The sequence below is a fragment of the Pleurodeles waltl genome, chromosome 4_2 (assembly GCF_031143425.1).
Source record: "Pleurodeles waltl isolate 20211129_DDA chromosome 4_2, aPleWal1.hap1.20221129, whole genome shotgun sequence".
Classification (NCBI taxonomy): domain Eukaryota; kingdom Metazoa; phylum Chordata; class Amphibia; order Caudata; family Salamandridae; genus Pleurodeles; species Pleurodeles waltl.
Window position 1 is genome coordinate 957,293,793 of NC_090443.1, and position 23,249 is coordinate 957,317,041.

The 23,249-nt window shown below is 45.7% G+C and overlaps 1 protein-coding gene across 6 annotated transcripts in view; it reads right to left on the reverse strand.

Annotated features, from left to right (window-relative positions):
* The window catches only part of MAST2 (microtubule associated serine/threonine kinase 2), a 1,054,635-nt gene that overhangs the window by 246,120 nt on the left and 785,266 nt on the right, over positions 1-23,249 (reverse strand). For all 6 annotated transcript variants that reach the window (XM_069232766.1, XM_069232767.1, XM_069232770.1 and 3 more), the window contains one exon: positions 3,042-3,117. In XM_069232766.1, coding sequence (XP_069088867.1) covers positions 3,042-3,117 — 76 coding nt within the window. The remainder of the gene's footprint in view (positions 1-3,041; positions 3,118-23,249) is intronic.

Sequence of the window (23,249 nt, forward strand, 5' to 3'; positions counted from 1 at the left end):
CTCGAAATGCATTTTAACCACATCTGTATTAAAAACTGTCAAAAACAGGACAGGGTGATTTTTTTTTTCTAGGTTGGACTACTGTATAGGATTCATCATTTCTTTCTTATTAGATTTTCTAATGTCAGATTAGTGTATAGTGGTAACCTTGCAGCACAGCATATGGGGAGTAAAAGCATATGCAGGCTCAGGGGAGTGGAACTTAATAAAATATCTACTTGTCCATGGGACAGGTTGCTTCTTAAATCTACGTGCACTGTAAAAAAAAAAAAAAATCTACTTGTCCCTTTGGTGCCATGTAGTGTGGCAAACAATTATGACAGCAATCTCTTTATGTAAGAGCTCTGATAATAGCCTCTCTGATTGTGCCACAGCTACTACTATAGTAGGGCTTAAATACTTGCAATTTCAATCCCTAATGTAGTAATTTTCTTATTTTGCCTCCTTTCCGCTGATCTACACACTGGGGCTGGAGGAAGCAGTAAGCAATAGTTTCAGGGCTGGAATGCCTTTAATTATACAAACCTACTAACTTGCATGCTTTAAAGATTCTCACCAGCTCTTCTCTATTCTTTTCCAACAATGATAAAGGTTGGAAATTTACTCCTGACAACGGCAGAAGTAGAAGTTCTTTCAGGGTTGGGGAAAAAGTGGTTGGAGGGAAAGTGAGCTTGAAAAAAACTCAATAGATTTTCACATGAGCAAATCTACACATGGATATTTCCTGGTGCTAAAATACAGTTCACAAATATTTTCTAGGAGTCCGATATCCAGGTCTACTTCTGTACGTTCTTGTGAATTTATGAAAGCCACCAATTCAAAGACATATAGCACTTTTGTGATTTTCTTTAAGAATAGGGTTCCTAATTAGGTATGGCGTTAACAAAAACATTTTGTTTTTTATTAAACTTCTATTTCTCTATCTATTGTCTGGCTTTACAGTGAGTGATCACATTCGCTCCCTCCAAAAGAAGCATATTAGCACACAAAGTAATTTTGTTCAGGGCCAGAAACTACTGTGGCAATCAGTGGCACAACAAAACTGGAGCCCCCCCCCCCACAGACTCACTCGGGGCAGGTGCTGTGCTGGGGGGGGGGGGGGGGGAGAGGGGGCTATAAAGGGGGCTGAAGGGCCTTTGTTACACCACTGGTGGCAATGTGTGCTTTTTGAGAGAACAAAAACATTTTTTTCTTTTTGCCAGTGTTTGTTTCAATGGTGAGGGCCTGACAGCTCTCACAATAATAAAGCGTTACAAAAGCCATGTCAAAACAAGACATGCATTGATGAAACCAAAAGACCCACTAAAAAAAGTTGGATCGATTGGTTTTCCCAGGGCTTGTTTATTTTTATGCTTCCCATAATCTCGTTGAAAATTGAATTTTCGTTAGGAATATTTTTGGGAAATACTAGCATGCATCAACACATTTAACTAAGTGACGCTTCGAAGAAATAGCACCTAAAATGTCCTACTTGCATTTTTTCCAGAACATTTTATTTTGAACCCAAAGAATCATAACTCTTGATTAGAAGCTTCTGCAAACATTTCCATCTAATCAGAGAGCATTCTGGGAGTATTACACTTAGCCTCATTTGTTAAACATTTCAAACGTGTGTACATTTTTTTTCCTTTTTTTTGCTGGAATCACTGCCAGTAGTGCAGAGTGACCTTAAAACGTTTATTTACAGCGCTCCCCTAAATAATGAAGTGTTTTCATTAATTAGCAATAAATACACAGATATTAACTCAACTGCAGACAGTTTCCTTCTGGGTAAACTGGCATCCAAAGGGTTTGTGATGCAGGGGGTTGGGCCTACTTATACCATGGACAAAATAAACATGGAAACTTGTTGTCCTTGACCCCAAACAATATGTCCCAGGAGTCGGGCAATAGGAATTCCACATCCCTGGCAGGGGGGGAGCAGCTAAGTGTCTGGGATGGGGGCCTTTGAACTCAGAGTGGCCCGGATGCCGCAGGCGTAAGTGGCTCTCAAGTCCGGTATCTGAACCCTTCAGTCAGTATGGGGCAGGCATTCCCAAGTGCATAGAGGCTCAGCCCCTGAGCGATGGAGAGGACGAGGGAAGGAGTCAGCAAATTAATGGAAGGAAACAGGTGAACGATGGATGGAAAAAAACACAATGAATTTCCTGTTAAATTCCAGCACGATGTTAGTATACTACCCCTAAGCAGCATTCCCCTGAAAGTTCAGTCAAACGTCAGTTCCGTTTTTGAAAAACTTTGTAATAGTTTGTTTCCCCTCTCAGACTTGACTTGAGGGCACTTGAAAGCCTAGAAACATGAACTCATCAGTAAGTCCTGACATAGTACATGTGATTTCAATGGACAACTGCTTTCAACAATTGTCTAAATCTCACAATATGTAGACAGGATTTAACTATGCGTTCTCCAAATTAGAGAGGCAGGATCCATTTCAGATTAAGACCTAGATCCAGCATCTTCCCACCAGGCGCCCATCCTACATGGGTCCTTTAAAGCATTTTCTGTAATACCACCTACATGAATGGATCCCACCATCTCCGGATAGAGATCTTGAAAGTTACAATGAAAAAAAAGATATTTATTTGTAGAATTAGAAGCAGGATGACCCTGTCTGCAAAGTCTATAAAGCAATCCAAAATGTCCAATCATTGCAAAGCAAGGTGGAAGCTTTGATGTGCAGTAACTCGCAAATCTATGCATCAGATAGTTTACAAAATATTGCAGACTTGGGGCCTGATTCATGAAAGTACGTACAAGTAGTAAAGTTACAAGTGAGGAGTCCACTCTTGTGGTGGAATATGAGCACTGGGGGGTGGTGGGGAAGCGCTGCTTGGGGCACTGCAGAGTGTGCGCCCTGCAGAAATTCCTCCACATGTGCGGAGACTCCACACATGTGCAGGCCCTGCACGCGCAACTTTACTACACGTAAGTATCTTGGTGAATCGGGTCCTCGAAGTTTGAAATGGTGATGGCAAAGGCAGCTAGGTCACCCTAAATGATGCCCCGCATGCGCCCTACTACCACAGACAACATGTACTCACCTCCGGACAGGGACGAAGGAGAAGTGAGCAGCGGCATTGGGAGAGAAATTCCTGGGGCTGTCCAAGGGACTGCTACCTGTGAAAGAGAAGAGACGGTAAAGAGTTAATGTCCGCAGGAGCACCAGATGTGCAACAGCACTAGCTAATTGTTGTGTGGTATCCTTGTCCAACAACAGACAACTGTGGGAGAAACTTGCTGCAAAGTAACAAAAAATCGCTATTTGATGATGTTTGGCAGATTTAAGCATCTGACACATTCCAATCCCTTCTCAATCACTTTGCAATGTTCGAGCACTTAACTGCATCACCACATCCTGCTAAAATGAGTTCAAATGGTGACTTTTTACAATGAAAGGACAGACCCGCCTTGAGTTCAGCCTTGAAATGGCATCTGTCCTTGACCAGGGGAAGGGGCTGAGGCCATCGAACTCTCAGACAGCAGCTCCAGCCAAATGCCCTAAAAACACTATCAGCATGAAGGCCCAGCTCCATCCCTGGGCTGCATCCAGCACGCCCCTGAGGATGAACACACCCAAGGAGCCCGGGGCGGGGAGGGGGAGCTCCCTCTCCCCCCAGAAGCCTTGAAAGTGTTCTTCACTTACTCCCTGTATTTACTCCCTCTGAGACACACCCTAGCAGGGAGCCACAAGTGCAAACACAAAACATATCATCCGATCCCGGGTCTTCCAGGAAACAAACAAAAATAACATTAAATCCTAAACTTCAAAGGAATTAAGACCCTGATGCGTAAGAGCTCAAACTTAAACAAAAAAAGGGCGCTCTGGCCTGCAGGTTACAAAAACCAGCAAATACACCAATATATCTCCGCGTTAGACACAAACATTCTGGCTGCTGAACTACATCAGAACGTCACAGCACTTGGACCAACAGAGTTCAACACTATATCTGAAATCCTAATTAAAATGTCTACTCCACCAGCACAAGATAAGTAACCTTTTCAAAGAAGGGTTTAAATCGATTATTTAAGCACAGCCTTCATGCCACATCCCAAGCAAGTGGCATTTTTGTGTGCAAATGTCACCTCCATGTAATCCCTAGTTTCCAGTCTCTGTATTCTTTTACACACAGAGATCTATCCAGAGAAAAAATAGTGCATTAGATGTAAGGTAGCAAAAAGTCACAGGAGCTTCATATGATTTTAGAGCAGCCTTAGCATGTGGAAGCACGCGCATGAAGCCTGGTTTATTGACAGCTGGTGTCGAAGACTTTAACTACAGAGCATTTGGTTTATCATTTCACTGTCTTCTTACCTATCATCATGAAGCCTGAATGTTCTCCATCATTGAGGGTTTAAAGGACCCACAGTAGAGTTGTAAGAAATTGGGTTATTAAGTAAGGAGGGAGGCATCGATGACCCACCTTTAGTAATAAGCACAGTCCTGGTTAGGGTCAGCCACTAAAGTCACTAAATTTACATCAGCTGAAACCCCTTTGCTATAGCACAGAGCAGACCGGCTTAATTTAGGGCAATATATAGAGTATTCCTGAAGTACCAAAACAGTAATAAAGTCAAAATCCAACAGGAGAATCAAATCAGAAAGATGATTTTTTTAAAACATTTAAATAAAAATATCACCAAAAAGTGCTAGGGATCAATCGCGATCAACCGGTCGTGGTAGATCCAGACCTAGGTCTCATTTAAAGCTTACCTCGATGGAGTCTGGTGCGGATACAGTAATCAGGGTTGACCCAGTCATAGATTTTTACTTAGTATTGAAAATGGAAATCCAAAGTTTTCAGTTGGTCAAGGCAGTAGGCTGCAGCCGCGGAGGGCTCCCTGAGGTCTGACAGCCATCTGACGACCTCCGAGTGAATCTGCTGGTTTTTGGCGGGAAAGCTCCAAAAGGGAGAAATTCTAATTTAACACCCAAGGATGGTCCCTTGCAGCAGTAAACTTTTGGCTCCAGCAACCAGTAAAGACTTCTTCATTCACAGTCACTTTTTTAGAGCTTGGATTATTCCAGTGTGGCAAGGCTGCAGACTGTGGACGTAGAGGGCTCCACTAGGCCTGATACCTTCCCAGCGAGGTCAAGCTGAATCAGATTTGGTGCTGCGGAGAAGCTCTGAGAAACCCAAATCTTCATCCCAGTGGCAGCGCACCTCAGTTGGATAGGCTTGACAGGTTTGTCCTGGGCCTCTGGAGGTCTTTGGAAACAAAATGTTTCTATGTCTCAGGTTTGTTTGGGGGGGTAGATGTCCAGCTAGATAGAGCCAAGTGTTCCAGGACCTCAGGAAAAACAACAGAGGGCCATGACTTTGTCCAGCAGAGGCCACCAGCAGGGTCTACTTGGTCCTGGTCAGCTGGGCAGTTGCATGAAAGGCCTCTTCTACCTCGTTGTGAATCTGGTGCTTGAACAGGAGGCGGTCAGCCTTATGACCCCTGGAGTCTACTTTTTTTGTCCTGCATTCAAAAGGGAGCAGGTCCAGTCCTTTGTGGCTGCTCTCAGGTCTCAGAGAGCAGGATCAGATCTATTCTGAACGTCCTCAAGTCCAGTAGTGTTCTGAGAAGGGTACTGGGAATGCCATGTGTATGCCCAACACCGGCCTGTGGGTGGACTCCTGGCTTCTCCTTAACCAATGGGGTAAAGGTTCCCAGGGGCTACCCTACCAACATTTGCAGAAATTCCTGTGTGCCCTACTGCAGACGATCCCAGAGTGCCCTTTCTCTGCCTAAATCCAAGATGGTAAAAAAGTTCTTCCCTTGTGAAGAGCTGGTGTGCACACTCGAGCTGAGGCCAAGCAGATGAGCAACTCCTCTTCTATGGTCACTTCAAGCCAGTTCTCGGGGCAGCTCCCGCCCCATTGGGATTTAAGCTTGTCTGAAAGGGAGAACAAATCAAGGGGCCTGTTCAGGTGTCATCTGGCATCTGCCAGTGACAGGGGAGACCCCTTAGAAATAAATGTATTTTCTGGGCAGTGCCCAAATGGTCATCCTGCTAGAGGAACAGAAAACACCTCCCAACAACCATGTCTTTGTCTCTGCTCTGGGAGCAGTTTTCAAACCTCATTTAGGGCGTAAGCACTCAGAGGGCTGCAGCTGGAAGCTAAAGCAAATTAGCCTCCATAGGCATTAGGCAGGGAAAAGGGAACATGCTAAATATGTATTTTCCTTGCTATTTAATAAAAATCAGATATCACTTGTAAATTGGGCTTTTAATAAATATTAAAGAGCCCACAAATTATATTTCTAGCAAAAGACAGCATTTTTAAATGTAGTAATGTATCCCAATGTTTCTCTATGGAGCAACCAGCCTTGCTTCAGTAAAAAAAAAACTATTTTGGGTGCTTGTCACTGTAAGGGTATGTTTAACATCAAACTTCTACTTGTGCTTTTAGATGCCATGCATTATGATCTATGGTCTACAAGGCCTACTTAGGGGTGACTCATTAATATTTAAAAGGACTCTTCAGATATTTTAAAAGAGTTTAATTTGGCAAGCTGAATTGCAGTTTTTTAAACTGCTACAGTCAGGCTACAATGGTAGGTCCAAAGACATGTTTACACTGCCACTGTGGTAGCTGGCACAATAGGTGATGCAGTTAACCAGCAGCATTTAACCTATAGGTCTTGCGTACACCACGTACCATGCACTAGGGACTTACAGGTAAGTTGAATATGCGAATTAGGAGTACAACAATTCAACCATGGTTAGTGGTGGAGCTCAGGCACTGGTTAGCAGCGGTAAATTGCACAGAGTACTACGGCTAGTAAAAATAGCGTTCAGATAAAAGGTGAAAAATCCAGGATAACCAGGCAGAAAATGCAAATTTCCTACTAAAGTCAGCCTGCATGAACCCTTGCTATTTGCTGTAATGCTCACAATTGTGTGTTGACACACAGCTTGATATTAGGACTTCTCCACTGAGATGCTCACCCTTTCTTTTCCCTTGTGCCCGCCCTTTGAACTCTTGCTCCACTGTCAGTAAGCATAAGTGATTCCATCTGGCTGTTCGAACTAGATTTCCCTGAGTTAGGCTGGGTGGCTGGACTGAGTTTGATGTTATCAAGCACCAATTACCAGCAATGACTTTCTTCTATTTTTAGCCAACATGGTTGTTTTTCACTACTATGTACTTTGGACCACTCGGTCACAGTGAATACCACGAGGGCAGGAAAATGGATGTTAATTTATCCTGGCCTTTGAAAAAAAACATTTTAGAGAGGAAAATAATAGCAAGCTTAAAATGTAAAAAAACAACGGAGTCACCTATCAGCGTCTTTGTGACATGTATTTATGACATGAATAGCGTCTACCACAAAGGATCAGTGCAAGTCGTACACAATGATGTTTTCCTGCAGAGTGTTGAGGCATTTATTTCCACATTCCAGGTTCTTCCCTGGGAAGACAAGGGGACCATATCATGGAGGCTAATAGCAGTTTCATCCTCGTCTATTACTAGACATGCTGTACATCTAAGCCAGATATTCACCTGATTACAGACGATTGGACGAAACCTGTGTGACCACCTAGTCAGACTGATTTGCAAATAGCTAACAATTAATTCTGTACTAGGTGTGTGCAATCCACCTACTGAAGGCAAAGCTTAATTTGTAAATAGAAATGTGCTGGTACCCAAAGCCCTCCTCTTAAACACACAACTGCTGCAATTAAATGTGCAAGCACTGAATACTGAGGCAGTGTAATCCTAAAGCTATCTTGGGCCTCCTTAATCCGTTTACAGCCACTCCCTGCCCCTTCAGCTCACTATTGCAGCTTTCTGCTTTCTCCCTTTGTGATGCTTTTTCATTTTTCTCTTCCTCTGTCTTTCCCATATGCTCGCAGCAAATGCTTGAGGCAAAAGACTAAGCGCCGGACGTCAAAAATAAGTGTAGTTGCTCGGGAACAGCAAGCACAAATTAAGCACTGACTGAAGGCCATCTATGGTCCTTTAGATTCAGCCGAGCTGAGCTGGAAACTACACAAAGCAAAATCTGTCACTTCGCTCCACGATAAAAACCCTTCTGATCATTTAGTGCTTGCACTCTCCATTCCTTTGCGCAAATGTCTGTGTAGATGTGCCCAGCCGTGACTGCCAAGAACTCATGTTTGAATTTGCACAGCTTTTGATTGCTATTGCACCCAACCAGTGTCCCAACAAAGGACTGAACAAGTAACGTTCCTAAGAAATCATGATGTCCAGGGCACCCCAAAAGGCTGGAACCAACCCCAAGATGAGCTACTCAGTGATTGTAAGCTGGCCTAGAAAAACAACTGTACTTCCCTGTAAAGAGTGGGACATCCTCCATCAGGAAGACGAACTGCCAGCGTGTCATGGACCCTGGTGCAAGGAAGGCAATGGACCCCCTGCCTACAGTATGAATGACAAAACAGAGCAATAATCATGTTTCAGTTGGTCCCCCAGGCCTATGGAGCCCAGTGCCACTGCACCTGCTGCACCAGCGGAAGTTACGTCCCTAACTGCGCCCAGCATCATAGGCAGCTTCCCTTCTCAAGAACCATCACGAACTGTCTTGTTAAACCCTACAAGCAATGACAAATGACCAATGCTGGCAACCTGCTGCTTTCTCTAGCGGCGCCCTTGTCCTTGAAACGCACAGCTTCGGGCGCTGGTGAAGAACGCATCACCAGTCATTTTAAAGCAGAAGGGAGATTAGAAAACGCTCCATCCGGAGGCGAGGAAAAGCTATTGTGTCCAATTCAATCAGCTCGCAAACAAAAACCGCACCTCTGACATCCCGCGAGCCAATGGAAACGCAGATCGAACCCGCTTGTGACACGGCAGTACAGCAAGGAGGCTCCAAGGGGCGATCGCTGAATGTTAATGCATGTAAAAATCGTGAAGTCAGCAGCTAAATAATGTATATTTATAAAGACGGTAAATGTGAATTTACCGAGCAGTGCCAAGGTTTGAGATTCAATTTGCAGCCCAACAGGGGGTTTATTGTTTTGCGTAGAACCAACTGAGAAAAAAGTGTATGCCCTTTTGCGAAAGACAGTGTTCAAACCGGCTGACGCTTTTTTTTCACCAGTCGATAAAGCGCCTCGACGTTCTCTTTCGGTGAGTGTCAAATTATCAACCTGGGCCTGACATCATCTCTGCCACGGAGGGATAGCAACGTTTTCCACGCTAAGAGCAACCTTTTCACTCTGGGACTTAAGTATACAATAATGACTTGTATTTTAAAGAATTAAGTATTCTTTTTTTATCAATGCTTATTTAATTTGTGAACAAAAACGTGCCGGTGCCCAAAGCTTTCCTCTGAAACACGTGGCTGCTGCAATTAAGTGTGGGAGCACTGAATACAGAGGCAGCGTAATCCTGAAGCCATGTCGGGTCTGTTCAATCCATTTACAGCTACTCCCTGCCCCTTCAGATCACTCTTGCAGCTTTCTCCCTCTGTGACGCTTTTTTGCTCTCAGTAAATGCTTGAGGCTGAAAAATAAGTATCGGCCCTCAAACATAAGTGCCGGTGCCCCGCACAGGAAACCACCGGCTCAAATTAAGCACTGCTTTTTACCCACAATACAATACTGCACAGAAAAGCTACCCAACGCGTAAGATAATTCTTATACAATGTCCAGTCGCAAATACGTCAGCATCTTGAATCGAAATCTACAGGTTGTGCTTGACTTGGCCGGGTTCTACTAGTGTCACGATTATCGTGGTATGAGCAAAGGCGATGGAAAAATTAGATGTTTTGCAACTTTTATGACCAGTGAAAGTAAACAGGTTTGGAAACGTTTGCAGCTAAAAATAAATAAGGTGCATATCTGTTAGTTACAACCCAAACAGCCAAAGATGCAAAGAGGATTGTTCTGTGTGGACCTGCTGAATACCAGTGTGGCACCATGCCCATAGGGGGCGGCCGTAGCGCCTGCGTGCAGAAGACCTGGATGCACAGTTCTTCACTGGAATCACTGTGCAGCACTGAACCAACCCACTGAGATGCCTTTAAGAAAAGTACTCGAATCTGTGCCCCAAAGTTACCTCAGCACTTCAGCTGAGGTCACTGCGTCACAAATAAAAAATGTACACATTCAATTAGAGCTATTATCTCCAATAACCGCCAACAAGAGACATGCCAGAATGTTCCTTTGCTTGATGTCTGCTTGGCTACGGATGCCTACGGCGGCGTGGGCCCCTTCAAAACATCCAAGACCCCTGTAGGCAGACCTGAAGCCATGTGCTCCTCACAGTCAGACTCACCATCGACTTACAACCGAGCCTTCTCCGCTCCAAAAAGAAAAAAAACACAACACTTAAGGACTGTGAGAGGACACACACTTACAAACACAAAACCTTAAAAAAAAAAACAACAAGCATTGGCAAAGCCAATATGTCTTTTTATGGCATCCACTGCTTTTACCAATGCTTTTAGTAAAAAGCAAAATGCTTTTCGTCGCTGCCGTGCAGCTTCAGTAGAAAGAAACGCTTCATGGCACGATACACTCATGGTGCTCCAGAAAACGACTCATTCAGGAGACATCTGCACACATGATGACATGTGTACATGCCACCATGCTTGCAAGCACCTACTGAACCACACGGGTGCCTCTTTGTTTATCTCTCCTAGTAATATTCGCGCCTCCAGAAGTTCAAGCCTACTCCCAAGCCAAACCATATTCATATCTGAGCATTAATCAACCATGTCCAATTATTTACTTGGACAGACAATCCTATGCTAATGAACTCACAATTAGCATGCAAATGAACTCCAGTTGCACAGGAAGGCATTGTGTTACAAAGTGCCTCATACATATGGATTGTAGTTCCAATTATTCACTAAACCAGCTCTAAAAACATAGAAAATCCCCCCCTCCCCCCAATTTAAGAATGCAAAATGTATCTGGCAGGGCTTGCCGAAGAAGCTACAAAAAGTAAATTCCCAATCCACGAAGAATCCAGCCCTGATTTCTGGAAAAATATGAGCTTAAAAGGGAAACACAGGAAAATAAAAATCTCCAGTGATTTATACAAAATTGAACACGAGTTGTGCGAAAAAAAAAAATCAAATAATATTTTTCACGTCTCTTCTGGAGGGTTGATGTCGCTACAAGCGTTTAGGGTTTGAAGAAGAAGCAGGGGAAACATGATGGAGGACCCAGCCGCAGGACAGGGTCTCAATACCAGGCGAAGATGACTAAATGTTTCCAGGCAAATGAGCTGCCTGCCCTCGCCTGGAACCGGCGTCGGCGGCTGCCAGGGATGGATGGCTACCTACTGGAAGAGGCCGGCTTCGGAAACTGTCAAGTGAGAGCCAGTCTTTATCCGAAGCATCTACAGACCACGGATCAATCCCCTCAAAGGCGGTTTCTTGTTGCTCTTTGCCACTGGTCTCTCGTCCATCATGCTCCACACACAGGGCGTCCTCCCTCTTCCTTTGTCTTAATGCCAGGGAACGAGGCTCCTGCTGTACTTAGCAGGAACATCAATTTATTGAAAAAATGTACATGATGGATGCAATGTTACTGGTAATTACCCCAAGCCACTCTGAAGTCCATCATGTTTTTTGTTCACAGTGGCACTGCTGACAGGAGCCAAGGTTAACCAAATCAGCCTTGGTCTTGCTCCAACAGCCCTCCAGACCAAGTATAAGCAATTGTTTCTTTTTGTTTCCTGCTTAACTAGAGACCCAGTGAAGCAGGAACTCAGAGCGTAAACAAACAGGGAAGCAGGAATGCACCAGAGACCTGTGGGCGAAAGAGACACCTTTTGCTTTCCGAAACACCTAGGGACTGGGAGCCGGCTCAAAAAATGGTTACAATCCCTCCTCTTCCAGCATTTGGCCGACCATCTCATCTTGCAGAACACAAGCTCCAAGGTAGATCAACCACACACTGTGTGACTGAACTATCAAATCCTTTTTTTTAATCTTTATATTTTAGGCACCTAATGTGGCAGCACAACTTGCAAATACCATGGGATCTGAAGGCGCGCAAAAAAACACAAACAAGCCGACGGAAAATATATGTAACTAAAACATGTTTCCAAGGTTTTTCCAGAATTCATTATTATTCGGCACTCCTCTGAAGTCTCTGACGAGGGTATTACAGACTATGGGACCAGCTACAAAAACAGATACCTCCCCTCCAGGAACTAGAATAAACAAGCTGATTAATATTAGTACATTGCTCTATACTGACCAATTAGTTAATGGATCTGACAATCCTAGGTACATTTCAAATTACCAAATGGCAATACTAACATTTATTTGGTATGAACAATGTTTCTGATTACCAATTTATTATGTATGTTTAAGACCACAAAATATGGCCACTGGCTACACATTTTTTGGGGTTTGCGTTCTTTTTTTCTGCTGTTCGGAGCACTATACTTGTATTAACTAGGGTAGTGAATTTGAGCAGGGCGATGATAATATTTTGCAAACCTGGCACAAATCTAAAAGTTTGTGGAGATATTTCTGGCAAAATCTAGTTTTCCCTCAACAACTCTCCTACTAAAATGAATGCTAATCTTTGATCATGCAATACTTATCTTTTGCAAGTTTTTTCATCTACCTATGACTTTTCTGAAGTTAGTTAAGTTTAAAAAAAAAAAAATCCTGGAGAATGTAGAGGCAAAGTTTCCTCATTCCCTCGGACACTCGCAAAGGTTGCATAACAAATGGGTCAGTCCACACTTCTGCTTCAACCAATATCTAAAGGATGGCTGGTGTAGGTTACAAAAGATTTCTAGAGAGTCGCGGTGCACTCTGAGTGGTGGAGCTAAATAAAGGGATTGGTCAGTGATGAAGAAGGAGCAGGGTAGACAGATGATGCATTTTGTGCATCAACAAAGGCTACTCTTCAAACCAACACACTATTGACCATGCATGACAAACGGAGTAACTACTTCTATGACCGCTAGGTAAGTATGTTTGGGCCTTGGTGGAGGAAAGCACAACTCAAATGGCACAAGACTATGGTGAGGTATAGCAGGATGACAAGAATAGCCATAACTCCTGGCCACTGCAGAATGCACAGTTTAAGTATGACCTCATTGTGAAGCAGCTGGGTGACCTACATATATAAAGTAACAAATGTTAAAATACTACATTAAAACAAGATGTTAATGTTTAGGAATCTGCACTCTTAATTCGGTTAGTAAAACTTCTCTACATAAAGTTGCTATACCTAGAGTGAAATGCACTGTAGTTCCATCAACCTTGAACGGGGGGGGCTGGGGGCATGGGAGGGTGACTGAAGGCCAACGTGCTGCGGTGGTCTCTTACAGGGGGACTAAAAATCCTGCCAAAAGCAAAACTCCACTCGGGGGTGGGGGTATGAGGGCATTTAGGAACCCGGCCTACACGGGGGCCATCCAGGCGCTACAGTGGGCCTGGCAAACAGCGCTGAGGTGGGCAGAGAGACGTCAGGACTGCTCCGAGAGAGAAGTGAGGCTGAGAGGAGGCTCGGAGCAGAACCCGCCGGGACATGGGGGGGATAATTCTGAGCGGTGGTGGGCAGAAGTGACATGTGAGAGTGGCCGCCTGCGGAGAGGGAGCAAGCGACCCCGGCCTGAGCCGAGACTGTGCGCCCGACGATGAAAGTGCCAAGCCTGGAGACGGGCCCACGAAGAACTGTGCCATCAGGCCCATGGCACAGCGGGAGAACCTGGGCAGCAGTGAACGGTCAGGTCAGTGCCTCAGAGACACTGAATACACGGGGGCTTGTTCACCACCTCCCTTCCCCCCAGCTGCGGACATGAGACACGTGATCACTAGTGAGCCCCCACCTCTACCAGGCCCTGTGGTGAAAGGGGAAAAGAAACACTGGTGTCACCCGAGGGTGGTATGGTGCAGACCGGTGTGAGTGCTGATGTTGCCACGGACACACCCAGCGTGCGCCCCTGCTTTACTGAGGCCTGGACGGGAGGGACAGTCTCGGGCTCACCCTGCGCCGGAGCACCCTGCCCACGAAGCACAGTGCAGAGCGGGCCCTGCCCATGCATTGACACCAACACTCACAACAGTAAAGAGCTATTCAGCATCATCAAAGAGCTCTCCACTCCCAAGACTTGCTCCAACGAACCAATGCCATCACAGGAGTTCTGCAACTCATTCGCAACCCACTTCCATCGAAAGATAGAAGGAATCCACAACAGCTTCAACCCCCAGACCAAACAGCTGACTACTAACATCCACAAACCCAACCCCCAAGCAACCCCCACCTCCTCCACACCTGGACCCCCATCAACAAAGAAGACACCGCCAACACCATGGCCTCCATCGACTCCGGATCACCATCGGACCCCTGCCCACACCATATCTTCAATAAAACAAATATCATCATCGCTCCCCACCTCTGCAACACCATCAACAGCTCCTTCAACTCAGCCACCTTCCTAAAAAGCTGGAAGCACACAGAAGTCAACGCCCTGCTGAAAAAGTCCAAGGCAGACCCAGACGACCCGAAGAACTACCGACCAATCTCCCTCCTCCCATTCCCAGCCAAAGTAATTGAAAAAATCATGAACAGCCAACTATCCCGATTCCTGGAAGACAGCAAGGCACTCAACACCTCCCAATCCGGATTCCACAAACACCACAGCACCGAGACCGCACTCATCTCTGCGACAGACGACATCAGGACCATGCTCGACGAAGGAGAAACAGCAGCACTTATCCTCCTGGACCTTTCCGCAGCCTTCCACATGGTATGTCATCACACTCTCCGCACACGCCTCCATAACGCCGGAATCCGCGATAAAGCACGATTGGATCTCATAATTTCTTTCAAGCAGAACCCAGAGAGTCCGCCTTCCACCGTTCCTATCAGAAGCCTCCAGAACCATCTGTGGCGTCCCCCAGGCCTCGTCACTCAGCCCCACGCTCTTCAACGTGTAGATGTCCCCACTCGCCAACATCGCACGAACACACCACATCAACATAATTTCCTACGCAGACGACACTCAGCTAATCCTCTCCCTCACGAAAGACACCACAGTTGCAAAAAACAACCTCCACAACTGACTCCAAGCCATCGCCAGCTTGATGGAAGCAAGCCGCCTCAAATTAAACAATGACAAGACATAGATCCTCATCTTCGGAGCCAACCCCTCAGCATGGAACAACTCCTGGTGGCCCACCTCCCTAGGATCCGCACCACCCCCCACATCCCACGCACGTAACCTGGGATTCATCTTAGATTCCACACTCAGCATGACTCAGCAGGTCAACGCCATCTCCTCTTCTTGCTACAACACCCTCTGCATGCTCCACAAAATCTTCAAGTGGATTCCCGTTGAAACCAAGAAAACTGTCACCCTCGCCCTGGTCAGCAGCCGACTGGACTACGGAAACGCCCTATATGCAGGAACAACAACCAAACTCCAAACAAAGCTGCAGAGAATCCAGAACGCATCCGCCCGACTCATTCTGGAAGTCCCATGCCACTACCACATCACCCCCCACCTCAGAGACTTGCACTGCCAACCAATACCAAAGAGGATCACCTTCAAACTCTTCATCCACTCACACAAGGCCCTCCACAACACAGGCCCAGCCTACCTCAACTAAAGACTCACCTTCCACACCCCCACACACAACCTTCGCTCTGCCAGCCTCGCCCTCGCCCCCGTTCGCCGCATCACCGCCGGAGGAAGATCCTTCTCCCACCTGGCCGCCAAGACCTGGAACTCCCTACCACTCCACCTTCGCCAAGACCTATTAACTTTCAGGAAACACCTAAAGACATGGCTTTACAACCAGTAGCTCCCCCCCCCCCCCCCCCCCCACCAGCGCCTTGAGACACTAACGGGTGAATAGTGCGCTTTATAAGTCTCATGATTGATTGATTGATGCCGGGGATCAACCTCGAACTCCCACCCCCCTTTGCTGGGGAAACGGGATCCACACACACATAAGTGGGAAACTATTATTATTTTCAAGGGAACTGCTGGTACTGAGACTTGATGGTACTGGTCACAGATCTTCCACACGCCCCAGCGTCCAGGTGGTAAACAGTTCAGATGTTGTTTAGAGTTTGGGATTACACATACCGTGAATTGGGGGCTTGGTCACATGGCAGGTCGCAGCACAGTATGGTGGGGTGGGGTGGGGTGGGGGGGATGTTCTTAGGGGAGTTTATAATGCATAAGAATATCAGGCTACCAGGGGAGATGAGGGAGGGGGAGGCTTTCACCCGGTAGAGGAAGGGGAAAAAGGGGAACCATGAGCACCAAAATGAACGCCCAGCAAATGACATTGTTAACATGGAAAATTAATGGATTGGGTAACAAGTTGGAGAGAAGGTTGATTATCAAGGCGCTCAACAGATACAAGGCAGATATAGTCTTCTTGCAAGAAACACCTCATGGACTCTCAGCTCAGTAGCCTGGGGGAGAGGATGATATAGAGTAGCCTCCTCCGTGCAAGAGACCTAGAATGACCAGAGAGGAATATTGTTTGACAGAGCGAGACGAGGTATAAAATTAACTCACAAGGCTAAGAACAAACATGGCTGGGGACAACGCAGGCCAATTGTTGACTTGGCTAGGGAGCAAGGAAAGAGAGAGAGATTATTGGTGCAGGAGCTTAGACAAGATTCCGGGAACGGAGTGACAGGTAGTGATAAAGTAGCAGAGGTCTTTGCTGACTTTATGCAGGACTTCTATAACGCAAGACCTCTAGACCCTGAGGCAGAGGTGCTGGACTTCATTAAAGACTGTCCAGTGAAGTACCTACGGCTGGAGCATAGGAAGGAACTAGAGGGAGAAGTGACTCTAGAGGAAATAGCTCTGGCAATGGGACAAATACAGGCAGGCAAGGCCCCGGGCCCAAAAGGTTACCTATAGAGATCTTCTGCAGACTGTCTAGTAGGGTCACAGGTCCACTGCGAGAGGTCTACTTGGAGGCATTTGAGACTGGGACACTGTCTGAGGACCAAAGAACCATAATGGTGATGTTAATACCGAAAGCAGGTAAACCCACAGATAGATGTGTTATATAGACCCATATCGCTGTTCAACGCAGACCCCAAGATACTAGCGTTTTTGCAGATTGCAAGGGGTAGTCACTGATCGTGTGCATCCAGATCAAAATTGATTTATACCTAATTGCTCTACTAAACTCAGTCTTCGCAGACTGCATAGCAATATTGCAGAGGTTGACAGATTAGGAGATCCATGAGTGATAGTATCACTTGACGCAAACAAAGCGATTGACTCAATAGAATAGACATACCTGTTTGGACTTTTAGAAAAAAATGGGGTTTGGGCCCATTTATGTCAGATGGGTTCAACTATTATATACAGCACCCAGGTCCAGAGTGAAGCTGAATGGTAGACTATCAAAGAGCTTCCTGGTGAAGAGGGAACCCCGGCGGGGGCGGAGAGAGATAGGAGAAAGAAAGACGTACCATTTCTGCTCCGACTAGAACCTCAACAGTTTAAGTACCTAGGGATTTTGATAACAAAAAAGGCGAATGCCCTTTACGAGGCTAACATTCTAACACTGCTCCAGAAGCCGGGCAGCGACAAAACAGTGGAGCAGACTGCCATAGTCAATTATGGGCCTAGACAGCTATGATCAAAATGTTAGCGCTGCCCAGATCCCTTTACGTGCTTCAGAATACCAGATGTGTTCTTCAACAAAGTGGACATCCGATCAGAATACTGTAATGGGCCGGAGGACAGCTATGTATAGCAATGACATTGTTTCTGTGTAGTAAACTTGAAGAAGGTATAGCACTGCCGAACAATTGGGCATATCAAGATTGGGAGGATCCGACGTCCCACCTAGATAGAAAGAGTATGGGAAACAGGAGCTACCTACATGTATTATACGGAGGGAAACCTAAGGCACAAGCAGGAACAACAACAAAGAGAGTGACTGAAATATGTAACAAACTAAACAGAGAACAAAAATGGGAGGACGGATTGACACTCAGAACGCCACTATGGGAAGGTACTAGGCTGCAGCTGGAAGCAATGAGGAGAGAATTTTGGGGATGGAATGCAACAGCACTCTCTACATTAGCAGATGTGTGGGATGCCAAAAGTAATAGTGGCATTCGAGCACCTACAGAAGGAATATAAGATGCACAACACACAATGGCTAAGATATAGACGACTGAAACATGCACTCCAAAAACGCATACCAGACGAAGAGGAACCACAGAAAGACTCCCTCCTTGAGCTAAGGTTGCTAGACAGTCACATAAAGAAAAAAGTGGTGTCACTCACATACGGCACCCTAATGAGAAACACACAGCACCCCTTAGCACACCTACAGGTACGCTGGGAACAGGACCTTCGGGAATTAGATTTAGAAGATAGGGTGACCGCACTGAGGTTTCCTCATAAAGTTGCAACGAAAAGTAGGTACCACCAAGATACTTCACAGGGCGTATTATACAAGGGTACTGCTACATAAAATAGGAAAGACGGAACATTCACAATGCCTCAGAAATAGAGGACTTGAGTGAACACTACTACCCGCATTATGGGAATGTCCCAAATTGAGAAACATTTGGGAAAAGATACCGAAATAGCTGGAAGAGGCAGCAAGGGCACCATTGGACCTGCAGCTCCAGACTGCCATGTTGTATATCTGGGGACACTCGGACTTTACCAGGAGTCAGAAAACACTGATCAATCTGTTGCATTAGTGCAAAAAGGGACATAGTGCAAAAATGGGGAGACCAATCCCCTCCCAAATATGCTAACTAGGAAATACGAATGCAACGTAGCAAAATGCTGGAAAAAGAGATATTTAAAGGAAGGGGCTGCCTGAGAAAGTTCGAGGATATGGGGCACCTGGGAAATGCAGAACATGTAATGAGGGGATGACCATAACTGTTGATGATCAAAAAAAACCTGCCTATGGGTGGGGATCCAGGGGAAAGGAAGGACATAAGAGAAGGTCTGGCGCCCAGCTGACCCCTGGCACGGGAGGAGATATTTGTTTAGAGACACATGCACCATACTCAATTTGGGGACAGGATCCAGAGAAATGTCCTATATTATTTACTTGTCGCCTTGCTTCCTCCCCTTTTCTGATGGATATAGGTCCCCCATTGACAGCTAACTGTTGAATGTACTGTCTGGTCATCTGCTGGTGCTCTGCAACTGATGCAAAATTGTTCATTATATTGATGATAAACTAACAAACAATAAAAAATAATATTAAAAAAACCTTGAACAGCCCAAGGATTTTCTGTGCTGTAGGCAAAACAATATTTTGCCTGATAGATCACTCCCCTCAGAGGGCTTGCAGGGGATTTCGAGACCAAACAAAGGAAGACTGGCAATGAAAATCAAGAAAGGTAAGAGCCGGAAAGCATACACTGAACCTACGCCCTAAAACTACTTCTCTGGGAGCAAAAGTAGTAATGTAACTCTTTTTCAGACTCTTTACTCACCGCTGGAAGGTCTGTGTAATTAAGAAGTGCCAAGACACTCAAAAACCTGCTAATGTGTTCAAAGCACTCAATAGGCAGAACATGTCAGCTCAAATCTCCACTGAAAGACGCCCAACCCAGGTGAGTAAATTCAAGGCTGGATGGGTGCAGATTATCCCAAATTTAACAGCTCCAAAACAGAGATTTTAGGACTAATGAAACCTACTACTCCATCGTCAGCTACTTTTTGGCATGCGAGCCTGGGAGCACCTCCATTGCTGGTGCCCATAGAGAAAAATCTGTGAGTCAATATGGACACCCCACTTACATAGTCAGGCCAAAAATCAGCAGTTACTCAAACCTGTTTCTTTCTATAATGCTTGATCAAATGAGTGTTACCCTCGTTCACACCAACTCAGAAGATCACTAATCCGAATGCATTTGTTTCATTGTGTTTCTAGTATTGTAATTCTATCTACCTAGGCTTGCCAGCATATCGAATCAAATAGTTATAATTAGTTCAGAATTTCGCCACAACAGTGGCCAAAAGGAGGCAGTGTAGTTTCTGTGTAACTCCTACATTGACAAAACTTTATTGGCTACTGTTAGAAATGGGGTATTTGGTTGACAGTCAGGTTACCCCCTGTTCAAGCAAGGACCCTCACTGTAGTCAGGGTAAAAGAGAATCACCCTCAGCTAACCCCTGCTTACCCACTTGATCGCAGGGCAGTAGGCTTAACTTCAGAGTGCTAGGTGAAAAGTATTTGTACCAACACGCACAGTAACTTAATGAAAACACTACAAAATGACAAAACACAGGTTTAGAAAAATAGGAAATATTTATCTAAACAAAACAAGACCAAAACGACAAAAATCCATAAAACACAAGTCAAGTTATAAATTTTTAAAGATTAAACTAAAAAATAGCGCTTAGAAACACAAAATGCTTCGATGAGGTGTTAACACGGCGTCGTGACGGAGTCGTTCCCAATAATCCAACACCAGTGGCACCGGCCACGGAGTCGCGCAGACCCCCGTTGGTGAAGAATGGAAACCAGCTGATGCGGAAGTCGGGGATCGCGGCGTCTGTGCGAAACGTTGAATCCGCGCACTTCGAGCGGCGTCGGTCACGGCGACTTTCGCGGACTTCGGTGGTGCTGCAGCAGTGTCGGGCCTGCGAAGGTCGTCACGTTCCAGTGAAGATCACGGAGTCAGTTGCAGGTGGCGTCACCAGATTCAGCAGCGGCGTCGGTCCAGAGTCGTCCGAAGTCGATTTCCTTTAATTTTCACCAGCTTTTCCTTTCAAAAGGCCCAGGGACTGGATAGGGTACCACCTGTCAGGGTAGGAGTCTCAGCAGAGAGTCCAGGTGCTGGTAAGGGAAGACTTTGATGGCCCTGAGACTTCAGAACAGGGGGCAAGCTCAGTCCAAGCCCTTTCTCAAGAGAGTCTTTCTCAAGCAGGAATATGCCTTGCACAGGCAGAAGCAGCAACTGCAGGATAGCTCCACAAAGCACAGGCAGGCCTGCACTTCTCCTCAGCACTTCTCCAGGCAGAGGTTCCTCTTGATTACCAGAAGTGAGCTAAAGTCTGTGGTTTTGGGTGCCCTTCTTATAACAAATTTCTCCTTTGAAGTAGGCCTACTTCAAAGTAAGGTCTCTTTTGAATGTGAAATCCTGCCTTGCTCAGGCCAGGCCCCAGACACTCACCAGGGGGTTGGAGACTGCATTGTGTGAGGGCAGGCACAGCCCTTTCAGGTGTGAGTGACCACTCCTCCCCTCCCTCCTAGCACAGATGGCTCATCAGGATATGTAGGCTACACCCCAGATCCCTTTGTGTCACTGTCTAGTGTGAGTTGCAACCAGCCCAACTCTCAAACTGACCCAGACAGGGAATCCACAAACAGGCAGAGTCACAGAAATGGTATAAGCAAGAAAATGCTCACTTTCTAAAAGTGGCTTTTTCAAACACACAATCTTAAAATCGACCTTACTAAAAAATGTATTTTTAAACTGTGAGCTCAGAGACCCCAAACTCCACATGTCCATCCGCTCCCAAAGGGAATCTACACTTTAATCAGATTTAAAGGTAGCCCCCATGTTAACCTAAGAGAGGGACAGGCCTTACAACAGTGAAAAACGAAGTTAACAATATTTCACTTTCAGGACATATAAAACACATTACTATATGTCCTACCTTAACCATACACTGCACCCTGCCCTTTGTGGCTATGTAGGGCCTACCGTAGGGGTGTCTGACATGTAGGAGAAGGGAAGGTTTAGGCCTGGCAAGTGGATTGACTTGCCAAGTCGAATTTACAGTTAAAACTGCACACACTGCACTGGCAGGTCTGAGGTATGATTACAGAGCTACTTATGTGGGTGGCACAACCAGTGCTGCAGGCCAACTATTAGCATTTGATTTACAGGCCCTGGCACCTCTAGTGCACTCTACTACGGACTTACTAGTAAATCAAGTATGCCAATCATGGATAAACCAATCAACCATACAATTTACAGAGAGAGCATATGCACCTTAGCACTGGTTAGCAGTGGTAAAGTGCTCAGAGTTCAAAAGCCAAAAGCAACAGGTCAGAAAAGATAGAAGGCAGGAGGCAAAAAGATTGGGGATGACCCTGCATAAGCAAAAAAGTCCAACAGCTACCAATAAAAGTGAGAGAGCTATTCAGATCACTTTGCCTAGTTCATAAACCTGTACAACATCCAAACATGTCACCAATTGGATATCACGTTAAACTATATCAACCTACCCGGACCTTGAGATCCACATTTTAATTTAATTTTATAATACCAAAGAGAATACTAGAAAGAGAATCATTATTTGAAATTTAGGAAAAGCTTCAAGACCTGGCTGTTCCCCCACAGTATAATTGTAGTAGCTCATCGAGAGCAACTGCATTTTGGTTTTGATCTGTTTTTAGAGCCACAATATCCTGGCAGGGTAAAAGAAGTGCTCTACAATAAACAAAAAAATAAAATAAAAAATTACATATGGTGAAGTCTGTCAAGAAGTGAAAGTGGATTCTCAAAAGAAATTTGGACACAGGAAAAATACCTACTCAACCTTCTAGAATATGTTCCCACCAGAAATTTCAATTTCTGTGCTGCCAAATGGTACAGTTCAAAGTCTGGTACCCCAAGCCTCCCCTCTCCGCAAGTGAAGAGTCGTCAGGGCTACTCGTTGGCACCCCCTGGTCTCACACCAACTCTCGTAAGAGCCCATCCAAGGTGTGAAATCAGGACACCAGGATGAGCAACGGTAAACTGGCGAAGAAATAAAGAAGCCTGGGGAGCATCACCATTTTGGACAGGGCGATCCATGCCATAATGGGAAGTTTTAATGATCACTAAATGGCTACTGCAGGTTTCAATACTCCCCCCAGGTTACCCTTGCGAAGGTCTTTCAAGTCGTGATAAATCTGAATTGCCAGATACTTACGTGTGCGGGGGCCCACTGGATATCGTCTGGGCAGGAGAGCGGGCGTGGCATCTCTGCTATCATTGGCAAGACACACGTCTTACATTGATTGAGGCGCAGGCTTCAGAGGTTGCCAAAGTCCTCTAGCATTTACAACACCCATGGCAGGACCGCGTTCCCATCTCACAAATAAATGAGGTTGTCAGCATATAGGGAGATAATGTGCGGTGTTCCCCGCCTGATCACTCCCTACTCTCTGGCCACAGCCCGGAAGCTCTCCGCTAGTGGTTCAATCGTAATGGCAAACAATAAGGGCGAGAGGGGGCTGCCCTGCCTGGTTCCCCTGCAAATGTCATAACTACTCAAGATTGTGAGTCCGGTCTTCACTCTCACTGTGGGCCAGGTGTGAAGCAGATTATCCCATCATGTCCATCGCTGCTCCAGCCT